This window comes from Sinocyclocheilus rhinocerous, unplaced genomic scaffold, assembly GCF_001515625.1.
Source record: "Sinocyclocheilus rhinocerous isolate Xijiao unplaced genomic scaffold, SAMN03320098_v1.1 scaffold631, whole genome shotgun sequence".
Classification (NCBI taxonomy): domain Eukaryota; kingdom Metazoa; phylum Chordata; class Actinopteri; order Cypriniformes; family Cyprinidae; genus Sinocyclocheilus; species Sinocyclocheilus rhinocerous.
The window spans coordinates 401,542-421,241 of record NW_015656501.1 but is presented as its reverse complement, the minus strand read 5'-3'; the positions used below and the strand labels follow the sequence as shown (position 1 = coordinate 421,241).

The 19,700-nt window shown below is 37.4% G+C and overlaps 1 protein-coding gene across 5 annotated transcripts; it reads right to left on the bottom strand.

Moving 5' to 3' along the window:
• Positions 1–1,613: 1,613 nt before the first annotated feature.
• Positions 1,614–19,620, bottom strand: LOC107720123 (interphotoreceptor matrix proteoglycan 2-like). 5 transcript variants are annotated; one of them, XM_016527738.1, is made up of 21 exons: positions 19,344–19,620; positions 19,046–19,249; positions 16,678–16,844; positions 16,503–16,528; positions 16,328–16,354; positions 16,141–16,181; positions 15,259–15,389; positions 14,922–15,086; positions 14,735–14,793; positions 14,408–14,428; positions 13,887–14,077; positions 13,744–13,802; positions 13,343–13,448; positions 12,053–13,056; positions 10,274–10,493; positions 9,943–10,153; positions 9,546–9,734; positions 8,636–8,837; positions 8,430–8,509; positions 8,251–8,335; positions 1,614–1,682 (listed from the first exon to the last, which is right to left on the bottom strand). In XM_016527738.1, exons 1-20 carry the CDS (start codon positions 19,420–19,422, stop codon positions 8,293–8,295), a joined length of 3,225 nt encoding a protein of 1,074 aa, XP_016383224.1. In that variant the 5' UTR covers positions 19,423–19,620; the 3' UTR covers positions 1,614–1,682; positions 8,251–8,292. The 5 variants fall into 5 exon arrangements, with proteins under 5 accessions (XP_016383224.1, XP_016383222.1, XP_016383225.1 ...); XM_016527736.1 differs by having other exon boundaries at positions 9,943–10,493; XM_016527737.1 differs by lacking the exon at positions 1,614–1,682 and adding an exon at positions 7,225–8,060 and having other exon boundaries at positions 9,943–10,493.
• Between the last annotated feature and the right edge of the window lie 80 nt (positions 19,621–19,700).

The following is a 19,700-nucleotide window of genomic DNA, read 5'->3' as shown; positions in this document are numbered from 1 at the left end:
CCCAAAGACGGTAAATTTAGTCATTTCAATTTCGATACATTTGTGGAGTTACTAATGTTTATACTATTCTTGTATTATTTACATTAACAGCATAGAGCATAACGCAACTCCATCTATGATAAACAAATGTATTACAACTAAATTAAATAAAAATAAATGTGATAAAAAAAATAAAACTGTATTTTGATCATTTTGAATGTCACGTCATAGGATAACTAAATGGTTTTCAAAAAAACGACATAAAATGTACTGGTTTTGTTAATAAATCTAAATAATACAGGACAACAATACATGATTACACAGACACATATGGTATATACTTCACTATTTTTAAAACCATTTTCTCAATAGATCTCAGTAGTCACAAATACTAAGAAATGTGAATTATTTTGACTAAAAACACATGGTACAATTCATTTTAGAAATATGAAACCTTAGAATACAATGGCAATTTTAAACATGTAGGTGCCTTGACAAGAATGTTATGCTAAACAAAGTACTGTTTAGTCATTGAAGATAATTGTTGTTGAGAGAACTCTTTTTTTTTTTTTCTCCTTTCCCAGCGACTCTACAGTGTGGCTGTTCAAAATATAATGTAATACCACATGTTACCCATTTCTCAGACTTAATCTATTTAACCACAGCTAGAGGAGAAAAACATGAAAAAAGTGTTTGAAGACTGACTGGAATCCATTCATTAATAAAATGAACATGTTCAAAATGTGCAAAAGCATGTTATTTATACACTGTAAAAAATGACCGTGAATTTAACGGTAAAAGACTGTAAAAATGCTACAGTAAAAACCTGTTAAATGGTTAACGGTAAATTCCCCTACTATATAGGGTGAAAAACTGTATTGGACATTACATGTATTGGACATAAATTTTACGGTAGTATACCGTTTTTGGAAGTGAAAAAGACCGTATAATTTTCATTGAATAACCGTAAATTGACATTCCCAGAATTCCCTGCGTTACATTTCCAATTTGATGGGTTTTTTTTGTTAAAATAACTTTCTTCTTAGTTTTTTTCTTATCAGTTTTGTATATTAGGGTTGTGTGTTGCACATTAATGTTGTTAAATGAATGTTTATTGCATTATTTCATTTTCATGTGTGTTACCATGATGGTGTTTAGCGTTTGTGTGAATGACACTGTGCACCTTCTATATATGTTATTATTTAAAAGCTGCTTGTGATGGGCTTTGGTTCATCATGTGACTTTCTCATCACCACCTGCATTTGGTGGTTATCAGTGTATTACAAAGGTACAAAACAGATTTCAGTACTTCAATAAGTTGGTATATTAACATTATATCAGTTAATGAAATTACGGTATTTAACTGTAAATTAACCACAGCTGCCGGTTTTTTACCGTAAATTTTACGGAATTTTTTTTACAGTGTGGGTCTGTAATTTGCCAGTTCATCTACTGTGCTGCTGTATTTTTTACAGGAATTCTCTGGTAACCACAGCTGCCAGCGTTTTCCTGTAAAAACAACAGGGTTTTTTTTTACAGTGTAGCATCTATAACAGTGTTCCAGGTTTCTGACTAAACATGAATGTTTCCAGTTGATTACCAGAAAATGATTTTATATATTTGTTTGTACTTGCGGTCAATTGTCTAGAAGGCCTTTGAACATGCCATTGTGTCTCATGATTCTGCTGTCTCCTATTAGCCTCCTGTAATAATAAATTATGGGTCAACCGTACTTCAAATCATCTTTAAAAATATACTGTAAGTTGACAAATCATTGTGACCAAACAAATGATTATGAACTGCTGGAGTTTGTTAAAAGCTACTGAGGTCTTTGCAGTCAGTTTGGAAAAGCAATGGGATGTTGATACCAGGGTATAAATTCAAGGTCAGTAGTTTATTTATCAAATGTAGTAATTTAATAATTGTCCATTGGAAAAACCCATACTTACAACCCTAATATAAATATTGGTACCATTCAAACGTTTGGGGTTGGTAAAATTTTGAAATTTGCTCAAAAACACAGTCAAAACAGTAGTATTTTGAAATATTATTACATTTTAAAATAACTGCTTTGTATTTTAATATATTTTAAAATGTAATTTATTTCTGTTTTGGCAAAGCTGAATTTTCAGCAGCCAGTGTCACATTATACAAACAAGATGAGATGATTTGACAGAGAATTGTCAGTGTCTCTATACAGCATTGAAGTTTAGTTTTTTTTTTCTTTTTCCAAACAGCCTTTATCTTGTCTGATTTCATTTATACAGTATTTTGTCAAACATACAAGGATTTTCCAGTGTTTTAATGGATTTCATAGCAGATTTGCATAACAACGTAGGTCTACTTTAAACAGTACTTGAACTACATGACAGCATTTTACTATTTTACATATTTACTGCTGATTCTGTCTGTAGTGACCAGGAGTTGTTTGATTTTTTTTCCTTCCCCACTCCTCACTCTTGGAGGTGTTTCAGGTTAAATAATTGAAAATTCAGCACAGATGTTTCATTACAAAAATCCCAACTACCTCACAAACAGACACACAAAACCCCAGCCTTCAGCATCAGAACACCATGAATATGAATGATATATTCATGAATTTTTACTCTGTAAATATACAGTAAAAGTGGGTCAGGGACTTTTCAGTTGCTAAATCATATGTGTGACAGGTAGACTGATATGAACGGATCTTTCCTCGTTGTTTTCAGGACTGGCGTGTCTCTGCTGTCGGCAGTCACGTGTTTAAGAGTCTTAAAAAGAGTTTTTTGGGATGTCAGGGAAACGGGAATCACTACCACTCTTCTTCTCTCTGTCTGTTTTCTATCTGTTCTCTGTCATTGTTTGTTTGATGTTCTAGTGTCTAAGGCAGATGTACAGCACTGCATCTTTCAGAATCTAATCAAGAGGAAGTTGCATTTGTGATGGAAATTGAATGCACTCATCTGCTCTGGGCAGAAAGGATCCTGATCATGGGCCCCCTGGCAGCAGGACACAACTCTCTGCTATTGAATCATACTGCTGATGGCAGTTTTTCCTTGGGCACACTGATAAAGCCAATGTGCCAAGAGGTGTCAAAGGGATGGATTAAGATTAGTCATCTATTTCCAAGGTTGGATCTCTGCGCATGCCAAACTGCACTGCCAGTATCTGAGCTCCAGCAGGTCAGGTATGATATTCCCACATGACATATAGATTTGGCTAGTGATTCCCAACCTGGGGATACTTTGAAGGATTTTGATTTTAAACTTGTCTTTGTAACCAGTCTTAATTTGTCATTCAAATTGGTACACATTATAGTGTATTTGTTGACCAAAACTACAGTATAACTTCAATGAAATCAATCTGTGCAATAAAAGTAGTAAAAAGTACTTTCTGCCTTACCTATATTTATTTTTACATAACAAAAGCATAGATTTCTTATCTTCCTAGTCTCTCAGTGGCTTTAAGTTGAGACAAAGTAGCCGCTATTATTATTATAATCATAAACACGCTGGTTTGTTGCGCAAATAGTTTTACCATGCACTGCACTTTATTCTTTTTTCCCCCAAAGCATCTAGTGAATTCTTGCACATTCCCAAATAGCTTACTTCCTTGCTGAAAAATATGGCAGATCCTTAAATTTCTCATTCTGCAGGTTTCAACAATGCGCCAGTAGGTGGCGACAAGTGACTGTCTTTATGAATGAATTACTGAATAATTTACTCATTTGTTCAAAACATTGATTCATGAGTAAACTAGTGCCTCCCTGCATCAGAATATATCTACTTTCATATTATAATGTGTGAAAAACAGTAAGTGAGCTGAGTAGTATTTCTGAATTCATAATATTTCTAAACAGTAGGTGAAAAGTTCCTGGATGACCTACACTTCTGGCTGAAGCACGCATCTGATGATGCGCCAGTAGGTGGCGACAAGTGACTGTCTTTATGAATGAATTACTGAATAATTTACTCATTTGTTCAAAACATTGATTCATGAGTAAACTAGTGCCTCCCTGCATCAGAATATATCTACTTTCATATTATAATGTGTGAAAAACAGTAAGTGAGCTGAGTAGTATTTCTGAATTCATAGTATTTCTAAACAGTAGGTGAAAAGTTCCTGGATGACCTACACTTCTGGCTGAAGCACGCATCTGATGGACACTTTACTGTCCCATGAGGCCCCGGGGTAGAGGATTTGATGGCAGTGTAATGGCACTAACTGAGGCCGTAGATAACATATCTATGTCTGAATTTCATTCATAGGCAACTACACACATTCATATATACAGCTTTTTAACAGTAGCGCAAGTTTCAAACCAAATGTGTTACCTACTATAGGCCTACAACATACAATTTCGGACACAGCAACAATCTTCATGAGTGAGTCAATGAATAAAGTAATTACTCAGAGAATATGCATATTAGGATGTTGCTGTCTTTATGAGTAAGTCGTTGAATACATTTACTAAAACGATTCGTTTAAAATCACTGCACTGACTCATTTAGCAACTAGGCCTATACTGTCTGTCTTTATGAATGAGTCTTTAACTTTGGCTTCATTTGCAACTATTTCTTATTATCAGAGCAAAAACAGATAACGTAACTGGCTATTTTTTGTCTAAATTGTACCTTCCTGTTTATTGAACTGTCAAATGAAAACATGTTTCTTTTTTGTAAGTCGCTTTGGACAAAAGCGCCTGCTAAATGCATAAATGTAAATGAAAACAATAACACATTCGCAATGTGCTGTTGGTCTGAATAAAAATGTTTAAATAATATTCATAATAATGCTAAATTATATCTAGTATTAATCCCTAATAATTCATATAATAATATGAATTATTAGGGACACATTTAGTTTAGTCAATAAATGGGTGCTTACTGACCTACAGTACTAATGGGGCTATGGTGGTACAAAAGACAAAACAGGTTGGAAAAAAATGATTAAGGCTCTGGCGTGTGTAATGATTTGGTGCAGATGACTGTGTGTGTTTTGCTCTGCAGCTGTGATTTGGTTCAACACGACTCTTCCTTTGAACCAATGAACTTCACGCACATGTTCCTGCAGAAGAAATTTTGGTCATGAAACAAAACACAAATATAAAAAGACACACATACCGATTAACAAACGGACAAAAACACAAGTAGAAAAAAGATGAAGGTGTGGACAAAATGTGCTTGCATTAAACACTAAAATTATGAGTGCTTGATGTCCTACACAATGAACTAAATTGTCTATAAAATTTGGTCATTTGACATCAGCGATCAGTGGTGTTAAATATTGTGAGAATTTGTATGTGTTTGTGTTTCTTCAGGGGAAGAAAAAGTGACTAAATGCAGCTGTTGGCAGCATATGTGTGTGGGGGGAACTGATGAATTCTACTCAGGAGGGTGATTCATTATCAACGTTGCCAGAAAAGTCGAAGTACACAGAATCATTAGGACTGTAACACTGACAAATATTGTACAAGTGTGCCCTGCAGCAGGATGTTTCTCAAATTTATCACTAGATGCACACCAATAACAGGAAGAATCCTTTTCTGTGTCTGTCTCCAACACTTATCTCAAACATACAGTGTGCAAAACAAGTCTCAGATCTAGCATACCATAGGCTACTTTAACATTCTGTCATGGTTTTAATTTGTTCTGATTATGTTACTGTTATTTTATTAAGCAAATCCATTTAGTAGAATAAGATATAGCCCCTGGCATAATGTTTCTATGTAACAAAAATAACCATGCGGAATGTGAAGAGATATGATTGAACAGGTGTTTCACGCCAAAACGAACACTATCATTCTTGTCCATTAAATTTTGGATATGGATGTAACGATTAACCGCTAGCTGGTCGAAAATCAATTCAAATATGTGACTATTCAAATTGGTTGAGATGCCAAACAAATTGCAATACAATTGGAGTAGGAGTTTATATGAATGTATCTCTGAGGGGAACTGACTATCTTTAGAAAAGTTCACGTGGTATTTTCTTTTCATCTCTGCCTCTAAACAATACATATTAATGTAGTGTTTATAAGCACTGCTCTGCTTTGTTTACAGCGGTAACCCAGGAAACACTGTATCATTGCTGTTCATAAGCTCTACTTGTTGTCAGTGAGTGAATCTGCGTCTCATTCAGCTCGTCTGCTGTTTCGTTCAGATATGTTTTATGTAGCAGTTTCGTTCAGATATGTTTTATGTAGCAATATATAACACTGTTCTAGTGGTTTTTGGATATTTTAATAAAAAAATCGTACATATTGTGCCTTTAAAGGTCCATAGTGTCATTGTGTCGCCTGCCTATGACGTCATAACCCCTCGATTTCCGATTTTGTTTTGTAGAAAACATGGAAACACCAAAGACACTTTAATATGCTATGCATTTTATTAGACAGGTGACGACCGCACAGAGTAGCATTATAACAGAATGTTCAAATGTATCTAGTATGATAAAACAGCGCTTCTTACTTCCACTGCTTTCTGGAAGGAGTGGAAGCGGTCGACTGTGGCATAATAAAAGCTCCGCTGCTTTCGAGCCATGTGTCGCGCTCGTTCAGCGGCCTCGTTTTGCTTCGACGGCTTTCCGCCTCACCCTGCTTCATACTACGACGTTAATAAATCTTTAATACATTAGCTCATCCATGGACATGATTTCTGCCCGAGTCCCGTCGGATTGCTTCGGCTGTGGGGAGGAAGACGACAACTCCCATGGTTCCACACTCAGTCATGGCGTCATCTAACTACGCCTTTGTTTCTTTGTTTGTTTTGAATACGCGCCCTCCAGTGGCAAAAAATTACATATTGTGCCTTTAACTGATCTCGGTTCAGTTTTCATGAATTTTAATACATGTACGTTTATAGTAGGTCATAAAAAGAAAAATAGTAGTTAATTGTTCGTAATTGGCCTAGTTTGCCAAGTCCTGCCTAAGAACACAAAACAAGCATTACATGTTATTAAAATAAAACAAATGATACATGCATTTCATATTTAATGGTATTATTTGTAGATTATATTTAATAGATTACACTTTGCGCTGTGTTCCCGTTGTATTTACAGCATCTTGACCAGTGTCGCCAGCATGCGGTGTTCCGAGTGCTTTGAAAAACAGAATCATTTTTAGATGCAATATTGGTTCAATTGTTTCAGTTTCGAAAAGATTCGCTTCTCTGATATCCTTGATTAACTAGTTCAGGACAGGTGTGTTTGATCAGTGTTGGAGCTAAACTCTGCAGCACACCGGCCCCCCAGAACCGAGTTTGGAGACCCCTGCTTTAACTGATACAATTTTAAATACAGTAAATAATGTAAAAATACATACAAATGTCCATTATTGGAAGGAGGTGACGGTGCACTCACTTAAAAAATAAATAGGAGGAAATGCAACACTCAAAATGGCAACTGTATATGGAAGTCCCTACTTTCAGTTAAAGAGCCAATCACCTTTTTGATAGAGGTATTGTTCCCCCCCCCCCTGTGATTTGAGCATATAAAGCAGATCTATGATACCACTGCTGTCAAATTTTCCTACTTATTTGAATGGTCTTGGAGGTTTAGGTCAATCTTCAAGTATATAGGAGCTGTACTTGTATAACTGTTACCTACTTAGAAAATAGCTGCATGGATGATTCCAAGATGGCCACAAGTGAACTTGCCTTAAAAATAATTAAAATTAGCAGCCTGATTTGACTTAATACACAACAGCTTGAAATCTCTGACAAGCAGTGAAACTATAAAAGGTAATGTACTAAAAGGGTAATACAAGATTAATGGTCTGTGATTCAAGTAACTTTCAGGATTAATGCATCAAGGATCTTTTTCTTTTAACACCAAAGATTCATTGTATGACAGCTGGGCCACAGCTATAAGATTAGAAGGCACTAACAAAACATTTCAATGAATGACAAGGATATTGTCTGTGGCACAAAATTGTCTTTAACAATAGAAAAGAAAAAAAACTTATAACAAAATTTGTTGAATCTTATTTTAAGAAGTATCCATAGGTAGCCATTTTAATTTGTGATGGCAAAATCTCAGAGAGGCTGAAGAGAAATTGCTCTGGAATCACTAAGATGCCATTTCCCAAAAGACAATGCAAGTTTCTAGAAGAGGAACACATGACACAAATCAATACAAACACTGTATTTAAAATAATTTAAAAAATACAAATAAAAAAAATTAAAGTCTGAAAAGCCCTAAAGATCCACTGATGTTTACACTAGATGCAACACTGGAGACACAAAACATATTGTTACACTATAACATGTTGTTCTCATAACACTGTTTACTAACCTTCATTGTTTTGCACTCAGCAGACTATTGGACATTGGACAGCTATTGACTACTGGAGGAACTTTCTCTTTGATTATCCATCTCTCTGATAAAATAAACACAAAATGACATGAGGGGTGAAAATAAGCAAAGCTATAGGTTATTAATAAGGCATGTTAAAAAAAACAACAACAACTCACATTTGATGCTGCTTCAAAAAATCAGCAAACTGACGATCTCTTGTGTAGAGTTCAAGAATGCGGATGCGATCTTGAATATCCTATGGAATGGAAAGGAAGAGAAATTCCCAGAAACATGTATTACACACTTTCTTACATAGTTCACAAAAAAGCTAAAGTGCTTTATACAAAGTAATTTGTTGAAAACATGCATTCACAGACCATACCTCCTTGGTGAGTTCACTGTTCTCATTAATATGCCGTATCTCTTCGCTGCTGAACTCTGTGGATGCCTCGGCACTGGCACTGCTGTGGACTAGGGGCCCGGGGTACCGCTGGTAGTAATGGCTGTAACCTGTAGTTAAATCGCTCTCAAACATGGGGTTATACTTAGTGGCCCTGTCTAGAAATGGTCCGCTGTCTTCTCTCCTGCATACAAACATGTATACACACACAAAAGAGGTCGCAACAGCCATTATTACATCCACAAGGTTAAGAAGTCATGACTTAAAGAGGGTCATGGGATCAAAGATCCGCCATGTTGACGAATTAATGCAAATCTCATAATGGAATTACTGGAAATGTGGGCTTCTTCCTAGGTGCTGCACATGCAGTAATTAAAGAGATTTAAGTAAGAAAACTTACTCATTCATAAGTGACAGTTCTTACAAATATTTGTTCTAACAATTATTTACATGCCAAAGCTACTCAGGCAAAATATTTATATATAATATACTGTAATAATTCAATAGGTTTAAATTACCCAACAAACAACAAACTTAGTTTTATTTTTAAAAACTTGTTTTTCATTGAACAATTCGCATGTTCTCATTCATCACGGTTGATTTATTGGTTTAATTTTTCTTTCATTGAAATATCATGCTTTCATTCAAATTTTTATAGGTTTTAGTTGTATAGCACTTTTCCAGAAGCTCAAGTCTGCTTTGCTCAAGGTCAAACTCTAATCAAGTGTTTGTGTCAGGTGATCGGCTCTGAAGGCTCGGACTTCTGAGGTAAAGTTTTCATGAACTGGAGTTCCCTTACATAAGACAAAGTCCGTATTAGAAAGAATATTATAATGCACAGTAAAAGCATGCGAGTTGGGATGAAGCAGTGATTTGCCAGATTGACTCTTACCGTACTGGGTCCTCCGTTTCATCCTTGTCATACTGGTCTCTCAGAGTTCCTGCTAGGAAGAAGATTACTCCTGACGCCATCAGAAGGAACCCGGCAACAGATGCTATGGCAATGCCAACTATGAGTGGCTCAGAAACATACTCTTCACAATGTTCTCCTCTGTACCACCAGTTTTCCCCAACATGGCATCTATAGAGCAGACAAACATACAAACAAACAAACTTAAAAACCTTAAGACAATGCCAGTCTTGCAGCTACATAGTTTAAGATGAATGAGAATGCTGTTCTCCAGGTACTACAGACCTAACTGTACAGTGTATGATCTGCAATTAATTTTTTCAAATGTACACATTTGCATTTAAAAATTCTTCAGTGTCATATAATCAAATATACAAACCTGCAGATGGCTCCTTGGCCTGGAATGACATCACATTTCCCATCATTCAAGCAGAAGTCATGTTGAAGGTCACAGATGCTCTGGCAGGGTAGTCCGTCCATGCTGAAGTAACCAGCATTACACACACATTCAGCTTCACCTGACCATTGGTTCACTGTACATTCAGCAAACTCATTGCATGCCTGAAACTTGCACGGGTCTGCCTGTTCCCCTAAAACAAACATACCCACATAGATTAGCCACAGCATTAAGGTGGCATGTGATGAGGTACATAATACATAATATACAGGCTTTAGGACCAAAGTAACAAAAGTGACTGATCTTGTCATTCCTGATTCGACATCCAATGAATATTTGTCAATGGCGAGGTTCATGGTCTGGTAAGCTGTGTTGCAGAAGTCCTCTGGAATGAGGTAAACAGCAGTAATGACTCCACGAGGAACAGGCTTCCCAAACTTCATACGGCTGTTCACCACAATGCTTCCATTCCTGAAGTTTAAGATCTCCAGGTTCTCAAAGTGACTGAGGTTTGATTGCAAATATGGCACCAGCTGAGGGACATACAATCCCAATGAGTTCATAAACTCGCAAACATAAATGGTATGTAATAGAACTCTTCAATTCCAGTCCTGGAGGGTCAGTGCCCTGCAGACTATAGCAACAATCCCACTCTAACCTACCTGTCTATAGCTTGCAAGCAATTCTGGACACATTGATAATCTTGTTTAGGTGTGTTTGGGCCAACAGGACTGGAGTTGAAGAGCCCTGGTATATAAAAGTGGTTCCCAAACTTGGATCTGGAATACCCCCAACGTTTTTGATGTCACTCTTATATGACACACCCATTTCAGGTCTTGGAGTCTCTACTAATTAGCTGATGCATGATTTGAGGGTGAGTTTGATTATGGAATCATACAAAATGTGCAGAGTTGGGAATACTCCATGACCAGTGTTGGGAACCACTGGCATAGTAATATAAATTATTGTAGGGGTTTTCAGGGTTCTCAAATCTGACCCCAAGGTTCACTTTCCAATTTGATTAAGGCTGGAGCTAAACTCTGCAGGAAAGTGGACCTTGAAGGCCAGAGTTGAGAACCCCTGAATTAGTGAAATATTCAATCTGGATCATGGATGTCCATTTCTGCTTTTCGAGGGTCACCTTCGAGCAGAGTTCAGCTCCAACACATCTGCCTGTAAGTTTCTAGTAATATTGAAGACCTTGATTAGCTAGTTCAGGTGTGTTTAGTTGTGGCTTGTGCTAAACTATGGTGGAAGGTGGCCCTCCAGGAGCAGGACACTTCTGATTGATGAGTGGAGGTTTGACAGGAAATGTGGTTGAAGAGGAATAACAGCAGAGGTCTTCAACTCTGCTCCTGGGGTAGGGCTGTCGCGGTGAGGGAATTTCCCTTGCGGTAATTTTGGCTCAATAGCGCGGTATGCGGTATTATCGCCATACAGAGACATAATGAAACACGCTGTTGAAATCATTTTAACTTTGAGCGCCACTTTAGAAAGCTCAGCTGACCAGCTATACGTCGATGCTAAGACAGAGATTTCGCTTTCCTTGGACATGACAACCTATTTTCACAAATATATATGACTCGGCCTGGAGGACAGACGCAAGTAATCGCACGCGCTCAGTCGATCTCTCTCTCATTCACTGTCTGTTTAGGCTTGTTAAGTGCAAATCTACGGAGCCTCTACAAATCAGCATGGTACACATTATGTTATAATTACTAACATATTCAGTCCACATGCATGAAGTGTAAAAAGAGAAAGGCATAACCTTACGAAAAAAGAAAACACGCAAAAATCACGGTTGCTGCGGTTCTTGCATTCCTCTGCGTTATGCTCGTCAATAGCGCGGTTTTGCGATATTGCGGTTATCGCGACAGCCCTATCCTGGGGACCCACCGCCCCTAATCAAACACCCCTGAACCAGCTAATTAAGCTTTTCAAGATCACTTAAAAATACATAGGCAGGTGTGCTGAAGCAGGTTGGAAATAAACTCTGCAGAACAGTGGGTCCCCTGGAGCAGGGTCGAAGACATCTGGGATAGGGAAAAGGAAGAACAATAGGAGCAAACATACTTTAGAGGAGGTACACTACCAGTTCAAGGAACCGCTGCTCCAAGGCTTTGTACTCTGCAGAGCTCTTATTGAACAGATCCTCAGAGAATATCATGTTAGTTACACGAAGACTGAAAAACACTATCAAAGACCGCCCAGGGTTAGTTGGCAAGGCAATGCTGGAAACCTCACCGCCCTGGATGACACCAGGGACGCCACTACCCTCTTCCTCTTTGTAATGGATCACATCTAAAAATTTAGTCATGACTTCTGAATTTAAGGTATGCACCAACTCAACCTCCGCTGGGGTCATCAAGGGGTTGAGGGAGAAGGGTGGTTCTTTCTCAGGTGAAAGAGGTGTTGGGTAGACTGGGCTTGCTGGTTCAGTGGTGACCAATAGGACCTCATCCTCTGTTAGAACGTCCTCTGAAAACTGTATAGCTGGAACATCTGTTAGTACAAAATCATTCTGCTGTGCCATTGTGGTACTGTCAACAGATTCTTCCCATTCCTCGTCTGATTCCTCCTTTGTGATCAAAGCAACTTCAGTTTCCCCATCCTTCTGCGTTTCTGTTAAAACAGTTTCCTCCTTGTTGTCTTCAGGTAGTATGAGGTCTTCCTCAGGTTTTAGGGTAGATTCTGCCTCAGCCACTTTGACTGGTGGCATTGTGGGCACATTGCTACCAACCTGTAGGTTTCCATCTTCTCCAGCTTTAACAGTAATCAGTTCAGGAGTTTCCTCAGGCAAGATCTGGTCCTCTTCAACCACTGTTGTAACTGTGTAGAATTCATAGTCCTCTATCTGTGGTGTGTCTACATCAATTAAAACCTCTTCCTCACCCTCTGTCTCTCCAACTGGCTCTTGAGCCCTAGTAAGAACAGTTACCCAATCGTCTTCTGCACCAGATCCAGAAGCGGGATCAAAGTCATCCATTGTCAAGTCAATGTCTTGCTTGGCGTCAATAAAGGGACCTACAGCTTCACCTTCCACAGCAAGAGTCTGGTTGGGAGGAAACTGTGACACCAAGTCCTTGTCTTGAAGGTCTGAAAGTAGGAATAAATAAGCATCTTGACTTGAGTCTTTCACCACCATGTTGGTGTAAATGAGTAGTGTCCAATCCTGCTTTCTTTTAGGGCCACTGTCCAGCAGAATTTAGAAAAAATCCAGTGTGTTGGAAGGCTGGAACAAAATTCTGCAGGATGCTGGGCCTTCAGGAGCAGGATTGTACAACCCTGCTGTAAATCATTGTATATGTGAATATTGGTTCTTATCCTCTAAAAAAAACTACCACTAGGATGGTCTATAAGGGGTGGTGTGCCGTCATTATACCTTCCTCTTCTGACATTGTAGAATCCAAAAGGTCACCAACAGTAAAGACCTCCTTCACTACCTCTCCAGGCACCTCGGATGGTTTTTCTACTGCTAAAATATCATCCTAGAAAATATACAAAATAAAACAGCTGATTCCCAGACTTTGTTGAAGTTATTGGTAGTGCTTACTAGGGTAGTCATCAATATTACTGCTCCTGCTATTCCATTCTAGAGTTAAGTTTTAGTTGTAATCTTTAATCCCAAGTATTAAATTTGGTACGTAACTCGTCCGCATTATTTGTTCTATGTGTCAAGAATAATATCTCAAATTGTGCACCTTGTTGAGTTTATATGTAAATATCTTGTTGGTACACTGTAGTTGGTGACTTCACTGCCACCTTGACAGAAATTTGATTCACCTTGCTGTCAGGGTCTAGAGATTCATCTGCAGGATGGGTTTCCTCTGGAGAGGTTTCCACTGACAAGAGAACATTACACCATTACAGACTGCTGAGATGTACTGCAGAGGACTAATAGCTACAAGCAGATGATAGAGCAGTACCATGCAGAGACTCAGTGATGTCCGGGTGGAGGTCAATAATGGTGTACTGAACAGTGGGCCCCTCTGAGTAACTAAAGGTGCCCTCTACCATGTTGGATTGAAGATTAATGAAGCCCAGTGTCTCACTGCTGATCTCTTCACTGCTGGTCTGGAGGGACACAACATATTCCACCAATACTGCCTTATCACCACTGCAGAAAGAAAACACAACAACTGCACTTACAATGAATCTTTAGGGGTTCGGATTGGAAATAACTTTGCAAAGATAAAGTTAGCAAGTGACTTGATAACAATAGTCTTAGATTATCAGTTGTAATGTTTAAGTCTTGTGGCTATATTTTCAAACACTGTATTTTAAGGTGTTTATATCAGAATAATGTCTTGCCCCATAGATTTCCATTGTAGTTGCATGACTATAAACATAATTATTGCTTTCTCAGTCTTGCGCAAAGAAAGACTGCAACAAATACATTCTATCACTCATAAACCTGCATTCATGCACACAATCAAGTCTAATTTACCTTGAGGGATCCATCTGTGGCCTACAGGAAAGATAAAGGTCAAATTTTTAGCACAACTACCACTATTTAAATTCTTGTACATTTTATAGAGTGCATGTATTGTTTTGTCATTTAAAATCTAAAACAATTCTTTCTGTTAAAAAAAAAACATTTTGCTCGAACTGTATGCTTGATCTGTCATTTTTAAAATGCTACTTGTTTTCCTTTATTGTAAATCAAATGCAATGATATTCATACAATTTTTAAGTGTAAATTAAGTGTCGGAGTACTCTTTGGAGCCAATGTTTAGCAACTATACCTAACAAAATTAAACATGCACTAACACACCTGATGTTCAATACTGACACACTCTTGAATTCTGTCAGCTCCTCCAAAGCAGCTGAAATCTGTAAGAAATGACAAACATAGGCAACACAAAACCAAAACAATATAGTAACTTAAAAGGTTGGAACAGAACAAATGTTATATATAACATTAGTGTAAAAATTATAGCACGTGTGTGCGTGCGTTGTACCTTCTCTGTGATCTTCTGAGTGAGTCGGCCATGTTTACTGCTGGTGGAGTTGAACAGCTCTTCACTCCATGGTTCTCCAGTCAATAACATAGCCAACTCCACCCTCTGCTCAACCAGAGAACCTGAAGGCGAAGCAGCTGCTTCCTGCTCAATCTCATTAGTGATCTACCATAGACAATACACACACACAATTTGTTTAGCAGGTGTTCAGTATTCATAATTCGGTTATATGTATTTTTTTTTGTATGTATTATATGACTCATGAGTGCATCAGATTTGAACCAGACTTTACTTTATATCAGTATGAACAGTATACTTCAGCCTGTCAAACACCTACCTCAGTATCCATCTCCATTATCATGACAGCAGATGGTGCTTCTGCAGTAACTAATTTCACGCTCTCTGAGATAACTTCATCTGGAACCGCCGTGGTCACCACCACAGTGGTCTCTGCTGGAAGCTCATCACCTACCAAGTTTTGAAGATGATTATTTGTCTCTTGGAGTGCAGGCAAATGTCATTAGATCTATTTAGGTTTATTTCTTGCCATTTCTGATTACAACATTTGAATGTGAATTGCACATGTTTGCATCAAAATAACACTGTAGAACCTCACAGAAAATTAATAAGCATTAATGGTTTCAGACCACAATCTTAGTCTAGTTATCATCAGTAGTATTTTTTTCCAGAAATATTCTAGTTTGGATTCAGTGGTTAAATTCAGTGGTTTCAAATGAAATGCAAACCAAGCCCTACAAGCCAAGTATCTTATCCTTTTTATTAAAAACATTGAAATTTCTAATTTGCCACAATAAATGTGCATCAGCAACTTTTTACAGCAGCTAGTTGCCAAACAAATTTTACAAATTCATATTTTAATATTAAATAGTTTAATATTTAATAATACAACATTAATTAATACAATATTAATGGTTGTGTAAATTAATGCTCAATGCAAAAAAAAAAAAAAACTTAATATATAATCTTTTTTTATTTTATTTTGGAAGCTTCATTACAAAAAAAAAATAATAATAATAAAAATTATTGTGCACACTTGGCAATTAAGCTTTTCCTGATTCTGATTATGAAAATCTAAATATCAAATATGACGCATGCATGTTCTTCACAGATTTCATGAGATTAGGCCAAGAGGATTTTGTAAGGGCTATATACATTTTATGTAAGAAACTGTCAGTAACAACAATCATAATAGACAGACCTGGTGGCACACGGTCTTGCTCTTGGGAAGACTCCTCAGGACTGTATTTAAAAAAAAAAAAAAAGGCCAGCCAGAAATGACGCAAAGACCTTCAAAAGTAAGAGTTAACTATTCAACCACACACAAGTTTTCTAATGCACAGTCCATTTAATGAAAAAAATAAAGAACAGGTATAAAGGGTATATACCTGCATCCTGAGTATGTAGGTGTCTTACTGAGAAGAAAGAGGAAAACAAAAGGTGAGGAGAAAAACAGACTCAGTAAGACAGAACTCATCTATTACAATACATGGCTGGGGAGAAGGGGGTATTTGTAAAAGGATGGGTTGAAAATGAAAACAGGTTTTTAAAATATTATTGCACCTTTTCAGTCTCGTCTGCGCAAGTCTCTGCAATGGACCATAAAGATTCAAAAGACAGAAGTCAGACAATCTGACATGCACATGAACCAGTCACCCATAATACTCGATCCATACCAAAAGTATCAGCTAACATAATTAGTACATTGTTAATGATACCGGTTTTATGCTATACATACTCTGTGGATAAGTGCTAAGTGTTCTTCTGATTGGCTAAAGGCAGAGTCAATCTCCTGTATGGAGACTCTTTCTGTCTGGCACTGGCTCATCCAGCTCTTGTATTCTTCTTGATTGGGGAGGCGATCCAAGAAGATTTTGAAAGCCTCCCACACGATTTCCTGACACACTTATGTAAAAACAACAACAACATTGTATTAGTGCAACAAAACACAATCATAACAGTAAGTAATACAATCAGACTGCTCTTTTTTTGCGTAACAGAAAATTTGTTCTTGTCTGAATAAATGAACGTGTCTTTCATCTGAAAAGTTAAAGTTCAGCTACCAGTGTTACAGTTGAAACCAGACCAGAAGAGGTTTAAATCTGAGTCAAGAACAGACTAAGACCCTTCTCTGGTCTCTGCCTTGACTCGTACTCAACACTCTTAAATTTAGCCGTAACTCTGACTCAACCCTACTCTGGTCTCTGTCTTGACAGGACAGGATTTCACAGGACAATCTGATATATCACAGTTGTTTGGACATATGAGTGCATTTTCTTAACAGACACAGCAATTATCTGTCCAGATGACATTGTTTTCCAATCCCAAACTCTACTTTTACAATTAGTGTCTCAATGGTGCACTTAGACAAGATTGTTCACACCCTCGATCTCAGTCATGGGTATAAAAGCTTTGACCTTATTGGCCCCATTCCAATGTGTGAGCTGACTTTTAACCCCACCATACTGCCTTTTTATTTGTTAAAGGGGTCATATGATGCTATTTCAACAGACAAACAAACAAACTGGGACTTTAAAGGGGTCATATGATGCGATTTAAATTTTTCCTTTCTCTTTGGAGTGTTACAAGCTCTTGGTGCATAAAGAAGATCTGTAAATTTGCAAAGACTAAAGTCTCAAATCCAAAGATATATTCTTTATAAAAGTTAAGAGTCAGCCACGCCTACCTAAAACGGCTCATTCTAACACACCCCCACATGTCTACGACACGATGTGGGAAGATATGCATACCACCGCCCAAATGTTCACACAAAGAAAGAAGGTGTAACTTTTATTCTCGCTGTAGTATTGTTGCCGCCGCCGCCATATCGTGAAGGTGCTGTGTGATTCGTAGTGAAAGCGAAACTATTTTTTTTGGCCTTTCAAATGAGGACGATATCGTTTCGTCATGCCCTTTTTAGCAACATCATATGACCCCTTTAAGGGAGAAATCACACATGAACTGTAAAAGATTGTCTTGAGGTCTTTTAACACTAACCTGAGACCTCTGAGTGGATCTGACTGCCAAACGCTAATGAGATCTCACTGTTACATACTCAGCTGTCAGCTGTATAGAACAGCTTGCACTAGTTGATTAATATATAATATATAATAATGGAAACATTTGTGGATTCTTGATGTTGAGGTCTTAACATAAATGTGGTTTTGATTCTTGTTACTTGGGTCAAGATTTGGTCTGGGTTTTGGGTTATTGTCTATAATGCAGTCTTTTTACAATGTGCTAAAGGTGATGATTATTTTTAACGAAGAGAATCTGCAAGAACTTAATGATTCGCCATGGTTTTTAATCTATCTAGCAATATATACGGTATAACTTTCTGCCACCTTGCTCTTACCTATTATTAAAATCCTAAAATTCTTCTTCACCCATCTCCTTGTTGAGGCACTAGTTATTTCTTGGCCAGTTTACAGCAGTGAGCACTTTGAGTACTTGGCTTTGAGTACTTAGGTCATTCCTGTTATGCAGTATCTTTTGAGTTCTGTAACTGTTAAAAATGAACATGCTTTGTTGTAAGTAAGGAAGAATGACTATAAAAGGGTATATCAGACTCTCAGAAATATGATCTGGTTGAGCTCAGGCATTTAAACTTTATTAATTATAGCTTGAGACAAAAATAGCATGAGACAAATCAACAATTCCAGAGCTAATAATGGTTCATGTTTATGCTGTTGTTTTCCAACTAAAATGATATAATTCCTTGTAGAATGATGCCATTAAGTGTCTATCTTCTGTTAGTAAAGGGGCTATTACCAAAAAGACTAACAATAACAGGATGTAAAAATTGATTCAAACCAGAGTAGTGAAAATATTTAAAATTCACCCGTGTCCACTTAATTGTGATTTGTTATCTTAATATCTTTATTTATGTCATCTTTAATTATATCTTTAAGAAACACTAAAGTTTGTGATTTTTAGAATGTTCCAAAAGGGAAGCAGCAGATACAAAAGCTACTTTGAGTTCATTGACACTGAATTCGATATAAATATATTAAATTAATGCATGTGCAACTAATAATTTACTTTGCTATTACTATTAATACTTTTTATTACTGAAAATATAAATAGCAATAGTAATAGTGTCTCACCTCTGAGCTGGTAGTATTTGAGGTAGTTAGTGACGGCTTGCTGCACTGTTTCTTGACTGCAGTGTTGTACTCTACTGGACAGAAAAACATTACTCTTATGCCTTGGCAAGAGTCCATGGTCTCCAGGCTTTTCCACAAACATTTGAAACAATCTTTGTGAGCGCTTATTTGGATTTTCAAGCATGGGAATCCAGTCAACTTCCCCTGAAAAAGAAATACACAAACAAATTACTTGGTGATAGCCCTTCATCCATCACACTCCCACCTAATACATATTTACATACACAAATATACATACCTGCAGAAATATCCAGCTGGTCTATTGCAAAAATACAGCCTAAACAACACAGGATGCCGGTCCATATGAGCTTCCACATAGTGACTTCCTGTGGCTTGAAAATTAAGCCGTTGTAAAATAGTCGCTGGTTCACTTCGGACGATGTGACCAAACCTTCCTACACCTGTGCATACCTGTTACACAGTATCCACTGATAGTTGCAATAGTATATTGTTGTTATAAAGTGCTATCCAGATTGCCAAAGATAAGCGCAGGTGTATAACTGTGGCAATCCTCTGGCAGGTAGGCAGATGGAAGGGATTTTCCTTTTTTTTCCCTTCTAATCTTGTTTAGTAATCCTGTAGAGCAGCTAATTAA